Raw genomic sequence first — 7,153 nt, forward strand, 5'->3', positions numbered from 1 at the left:
TTGCCTTTCGTTTGTATATGGATTTTTCGGACCCAAATGAGTCTACGACAACTTGCCCTTTTTCGTTTGGATATCGGCAATGACGATGGCTCGAGCACTGTGAGTGGAGAAGAGATAACCGGTGGTTTCTTCGATGCCGCTGGCACCACTAGTTATGGTAGTGACTTTGCCTTCTAAATTCATTGTGGATGGTGGTGGGACTAATGAGAGGGCCATTGATGGTTAATGAGTTGACTTTGTTATGAAAACAATACAAATTGGCTCGAGCTCATGTAAATTAAGGAACCATAGGTAGGTAATTTTGTTTTCAGAATAAGTAAAAAACATTGGTATTATTTTAGTGTATGAAGTTCTAAGATTGGAACTTGGATGTAGAAAATAATCAAATATTAATTATTTTGAGTTGTCTTGAAACAATTCGTGTAAGGAAATAAATATTGAATATAAGAAAAAAAATATATATATATTTATATTTATATTTATATTTGTATAATCTTTATTTAAAGAAATAAGATTAACCAAAAAAAAATATAATCTTTAATTATGATAATATAACTAGAAAAATATTTTGAAAATATTTTAGAGACTTTTCACTAAAAATATCTATATTTTGTTATGATAATACGACTAGGTAAATATTATGACAGTATTTTAGACACAAGGGTAGTGGGACACGATTTGCTTCCTCCCGACCTTTAAACGAGTCCCTATTATTTAATAGGTGTTTTCCGGTAGCAAGGTCTTCAACAAAATTTTGGTATTGACCTAGTTGATACTTATTTACAGGTGCAGTCAGACTCTTTAGAAAGCTGAAATATTTGCATTGAGAGCATCGTTTTCAATCATAGTTGTGGATATGTTAGGGTTTTGGGGAACCGAGTGTTATATAACTCGTGTTATAACCCTAGATTATCTTGATGTAATATATGTTCATTTTTCCTAATATGATTCTTTCTTCTAGTGGACATAGTCAAGTTATCTTGGTGAACCACATTAAAATTCGTGTCCTTTTTATTACTTACATCGTCTATCGTATTTATTTTACAATAAATTGGTATTAGAGTTTCAGGTTAGTTAATTGTTTGTATTCTTGAATTGAGATGACAACCGTTAGCATTAATATCGACAAATTCTAGAAAAGAAGCTGATGTTGCAGATCAATGTGTGGGCTCTGCTAAAACAACATGACTTATGGGGTCGCTGAAGTTGTCGGCCGGAATAAAACTGTTGAAATGTGTGGGCTCTGCCAATGCAGTTGCCGGTAGGAATAAGAACCAACGCTGAGATGGCCATTTTGGAGGATAAATATTCACATTCAACAGTTGTTGGTAGATTATGACATCATCAATATAGTAGAGGAGGAGAAGACCGCTGAGTTATGGTTAAAGTTGAAGAGCTTCTACATGACGCAGTTAGTCACCAACAAGTTACTTCTGAAGTAATGTCTATTCATTCTACAAATATAGGAATATACAATAAGTCAGGAATATGTCAGGACTTCTCTTGATTCAAGGGATCTATGCCATAAGTCAGTTGGTATTATTGTATTCGGTTAAGCATCGGGGTTGTTTACCAGTGAATGTAATGAGCGATGGAAAGAGAAGTACAAAAAGTTTTCTACTTCAAGGGGTCCTAAGCTGAACGATGTTTATAATTACTACAAAGAGTTTTTCGTCTAAGTTTGATCATTTCTGCAATGATGCATGGATTTCTCGTCATCACACAGTCAAGCATACACCACAACAAAATGGTGTAAATGAGAAGATGAATCATACATTATTGGAGAGAGATGTACATGTTCTCTACTGTAAAGCTCGATAGAATGTTCTGGAAAGTATCAATCACTTCAAAATGTTATTTGCTAAATCTTGGACCACACAAGATTAATTGCAAAACACCTTACGATGTGTAGTCTAAAAAATTTGTGGATTACTCAGGTCTGAAGGTTTTATGTTACAAAGTTTATTATCATGTTAATGAGGTTAAACTAAAGCCAAAAGAGAAGAATGAAGTATTTGTGAGCTATGGAGATGATAGCAAGGGATATAGAGTATAGTCTTCATTAAAAGAAGAGTTATTCTAACTAGAAGCATCATCTTTGTTGAGAGTTATACACTTAGGAGTTAGAGATTCCTGGAATCATGATGTAATATATGTTCTAATATTCTAATATTCTCTTTCTGGTGAACGTAATCAAGCTTTATTTTGGTGAGCAACATTAAAATTTATGTCATTTTTTATTGTTTACGGGCAGGTGATGGGTATGGGGTCAGGCATCCGGCCATCGCGTTTTCACGGTGATCGACGAAAGAGCGACAATTCTCAACGTAGAGGGTCGTCGTTAAGAGAAGAGAACTAACAACTTCGGGCGCGGGTCAATGAACTCGAAGAGATAGTGCAAGTTAATAACAAAAGAACGCAACAATAGATTGCAGAAATATTAACAAGGTTATCGAATCAACCACCGAGTTAGTACATTTATTATATAGTTTTTGGATAATGTTATCGTGTTTGGAACAAGTATGTTGGATTATGTTTTTGGATTAGTACACGTGTTTGTAATACGTATTGATTTAGAATTTCGGAAAATGTAATGAATTTTTTTGATTATTGTATTTATTTGGTTTGACTGATAATTAAACAGGTTAAGGGTATGTAAAAAACAAACAAAATATTAAAAATCTGTAAAGAGGAAATACCGAAAGATATGCATAAATCTTTCGGTAAAGGCAATAAAGCAAAACCGAAAGATATGCATAGATCTTTCGGTAAAGGCAATAAAGCAAAACCGAAAGATATGCATAGATCTTTCGGTAAAGGCAATAAAGCAAAACCAAAAAATATGCATAAATCTTTCGGTAAAGGCATTAAAGGAAAACTGAAAGATATGCATAGATATTTCGGTAAAGGTTGTAAAGCAAAGCCGAAATATATCAATAAATCTTTCGGTAAAGGAAGTAAAGCAAAGCCAAAAGATATACATAGATCTTTTGGTAAAGGAAGTAAAGCAGAGCCGAAAGATATGCATAAATCTTTCGGTAAATGAAGTAAAGCATTTCCGAAATATTGCAATAAATCTTTCGGTAAACGTAGTAAAAACATTTCCGAAAGATTTTACTAAATCTTTCGGGAAATGATATACCGAAAGATATGAAATCTGTCGGCTTAGGTCTCTACACCTTTACCGACAAGAGTAATACCGACAGTCTGTCGGGTTGTCGGAAAAAGGGTTTTACCGACAGATATAGGGCTTTTACCGAAAGGTTATACTTTCGGTAAAAGACCTATTTTTACTAGTGGTTATCTCCCGCATTTCATGATAACATGGTCAATACAATATTTTGTGAATATATATGCATTTAATTAATAATTTAATAAGTTTAAGAAAAAAATCATTTAGAAATCTTATTGAATTCAATGTTCCGAATGAAGGAATACTTTGGTTGTTCTGGCATGTTCCATGATTTGATTAAAATTAAAAACACAAAAGTCAGGTTTACTAAAAACATATGGATCTGTTCTTTAGTTTGCATTTCATAATAGAGTAATAATTAATAATAACTAGAGAAATTGAAAAACAATTATGAATATTTCAGATGTTACATGTTAAACTTGTGGTTATGTATGTGTCTATAAGATTGGAAGATACAAAGAAGTGGAATGCAATTATAAAAATGGATGGACAAGAATTATATGCTTTTTACTCAAATAACTTCAAATATTATTTTGGACTATGATATGTAAAATTTGGAGAAAAGGAAACATTTGGTTGTTTTCAAAATTTGGATAAAAATTCCATATAGCTAATCTTCTGCTTAATTGTTTTTATTTTTTCTTTATTTTTGCTTATGTAGTCCTCAAAACAATATTCAAAATCAAAGTTGAATTCCAAATAAAGTAATACTTAATAATTACTTTTACACATTCTTAATACAAAGCATGCTAATTCATTCTCCTTCATAGCTTGAATTAAAATATGCAAACACATAAGAAACTAACACAATTAACTACTTAGACTCAAGTCGAGTGAAATGAATCTCGACTCCATCAGCGAGTTTCGGGTGTGGAAGATAAATTATTTTCGCGTCTGGATTCACTAGTTTCCACCTGCAATTCCCAACATTTTTTATATGAGTATAATACTATTAATTCCTATAAAACTTAATAAATATAGACATACTCGTATCCAACGGCTAGATGATGAATAAATATGGCGACTTGCAAACGAGCCAACATGTTCCCAGCACAAGTTCTAGGGCCCATCCCGAATACTTGATTTGTTCCGGGTATTGACGGTTTCTAGGGAAAAAAACAACTATAATTAGCATAATTAGAAACAAGTATATTACTTTCTATTTATAGTTTGTATTTTCTTTTTTTTAGTGTTTAAGGATCGGTAACATTATTACCATCAGAGCCGGTCCCAAGTTTTGAATTATCCCAGTCCCAAGTAGAAAAATGTGAAATGTTTTTTTGGCGGTCTTAATTGTCTTAGTTATATTTTAAAAATGTTAAAATTGTTATAATTAGATTTGAACTTATAACCAAATAAAATTTTTCTATTTTTATCCTCAACCACTATAATAACCGTTTTAGGTTTTAAAAAACTAGTAAATTTATCTAAATATCTTGTTTTTGTTTTGGCCGGCCATAATTACCATTAATGCAAATTAATATTTATTCCGATAATTTGATACGGATCTACGTTAGGGTTGAGGTGGGCTCAATTCCACCCAAAAAAAAATTGCATTAAAAATATGACACAACCTCGTGATTTTCTAATTGTTTTAATTTAATTAAATATTTATTTTTTAATTCCCACAAATAGACAAAAACATATGTTCATCCACCCGTTTCATTCATAATTTTTCTAAAAAAACTTTAAAACCGCAACTTCTATCCTTCATTTCACACAAATATTCCAAAAATTATAAAAGCTTGAGATATTTGTAAGAAATAAAACTTGTATACATACGTACATTCCATCTATCTGGATTGAAGCACATTGGATCTTCATAATATTCAGGATTTGTATGAATATATCTTGACCATACTATGAGTTTCCAATCTTTTGGAATCTTATAGCCTGAAATTTATAAGAATAATAATATATACATCATAATTTATTAAACATATATAGGTAAAAATTAAAATATAATTATAATATTTGTACCTTTGTATATGATATCTTCTGAGACAGTCCGAAACACAAATGCTGATACATTAGCCACTCGAATAGTTTCTTCCACCACCTGCTCAAAATAATTTGGACTAACATTTAAAAACAAATTGTTGAAAGGCTTATTTGCACCTTTAAACAAAAATAAGGGGTCCTTTTATTAAATAAATTATACACCTACATTATTTGTATATTTCAATTCATTAGCAATATCATCACTAGTAATGAACTGCCCATTCTTTCTTTTCCTAAGTTTCATATTCTCCTCCTGCAATATTACACACAAAAACATCCATCAAATATCGAATAATTAAAAATTCTTATGAATTATTAGTACTTACCCGAACTTTTTCGAGGACATCGGGGTATTTTGCGAGGTTGTAAATAGCCCACATTATTGATAGAGATGTAGATTCATATCCTGCAACCACAAGGCTAAGAATATTGTCAAGTATTTCAATTTCATCTAGGTTGTTCCCATCTTCATCTTTCAATTCCATCAACCCATTCAAAACATCGTTCTTTTTGCTCATCGCATACTCCTTATTCTCCCTTCTCTTCTCCATTTCATCCCTGAATATTGCTATCACCTTTTTTCTACTCTGAAAATATTCAAATAAAATTATGAATTTAATTACTTTGATGTAAGAAAAAAAATAATGCTTCCTTTTTAACTTAAAAATGACCTGTAGGGCGTGACGATAAGCGGTTCCAGGAAAATCTAAAGGAGTAGCCCTAAATCCTTTTATGACCCCCTCATAGAATTTTGCTAATGAATCCATTGTATGCCCGGGCTCAAAACCCGCAAAGAACTTTCCAATATTTTCAAATGTTACCTATATATATATTTATTATTAAAAATGACATTATTAATATATATACTTAAGCTCTTTGTTGTGGACTTATAATATTTATATATGTATATAGTACCTTTCTGATTTCATGAGAGGCAATAACTCTGCCCTTATGTGCCCATAATTCTAGGGTTTTGACAATGCGTGGCTGCACCAAACTAGCGGTATGTCGGAGGGATTGCGGTTGATTGACAATTTTAAGTATAAAATTCCTTAATCTCATGTGTGCGATTCCATGAACCGAAACCAAAGACTTGTGTCCTATGATCTCAATGGATGGCCAGGCCATCTTGAAAAGATCATCCGAAGATTGGAGTACAAACTTGCTCATAGATGGTGAGCACACTATGATCGAGGGTGAACCAAACAAGTGACTTCTAAACATCTCCTCTCCTTTACCATGCCTGCCATTTTTTAATAAAGTTATGATAAGTTGATAACATTAACCATATGACAATGAGTTTCTCATATTATGAAGTTAGTAACAATATAATAATTGAATCTCACTTTTGTCGCTTGGCATTAATGAAGTCGTCGGGGCGACAAATGACTTTGAAATACCAAAGGAAGTTGAGCATCTCCCCTATGATCGGAAGACCCATATGGCCAGGTGGGAGTGTCGACTTGCGGTGAGGAAAGCAATATCGAATATCGTTCCAGAACCACAAAGCCAGCCCCATTAGAGGTAGTGTTCCCAAAGCCCATGTCACCCACAATATTCCAACTGTGTACTCCATCTACTTTCCTCTTTTAATTTGTTCTTCCTTACATCATGTATGGAGTATATATATATATAGCAAGTGATATTCCTTGTTACTTTATTCCTCTTGATAGTGCTGCTACAAGACAAGATTAACACCCTAACGTGTAGCAAAAGTTTTATTATTAAAAAATATTGTCTAATGCAATAAAGAGCCATATAATAACTAAACAAGATTTAAAAATGGTATCCTAGTGCTAAAAGTCGTCTTAAAATACTAAAAGGTCGCGAGTTCAATTTTATTTGGATGCGCTTTTAATTTGAGTTTAAGCGGGGGCCATGACGGTGGGGTGTCAAGCAAGTTCTCCTTTAATTTAAAAAAAAAAAATTAGAAATGGTTTGAACGAAATGTAAGAGTTA

General features: G+C 32.4%; 1 protein-coding gene across 1 annotated transcript; it reads right to left on the reverse strand.

Annotated features, from left to right (window-relative positions):
• Positions 1 to 4,007: 4,007 nt before the first annotated feature.
• LOC124935323 (ent-kaurenoic acid oxidase 1-like) lies at positions 4,008 to 6,770 on the reverse strand. The gene is made up of 9 exons (XM_047475763.1): positions 6,541 to 6,770; positions 6,110 to 6,437; positions 5,866 to 6,015; positions 5,521 to 5,781; positions 5,361 to 5,447; positions 5,174 to 5,252; positions 4,980 to 5,086; positions 4,181 to 4,299; positions 4,008 to 4,107 (listed from the first exon to the last, which is right to left on the reverse strand). The coding sequence occupies exons 1-9, from the start codon at positions 6,768 to 6,770 to the stop codon at positions 4,008 to 4,010; spliced, it is 1,461 nt and encodes a 486-aa protein (XP_047331719.1).
• Positions 6,771 to 7,153: the final 383 nt, after the last annotated feature.

Source organism: Impatiens glandulifera, chromosome 4 (assembly GCF_907164915.1).
Source record: "Impatiens glandulifera chromosome 4, dImpGla2.1, whole genome shotgun sequence".
Taxonomy (NCBI): Eukaryota; Viridiplantae; Streptophyta; class Magnoliopsida; order Ericales; family Balsaminaceae; genus Impatiens; species Impatiens glandulifera.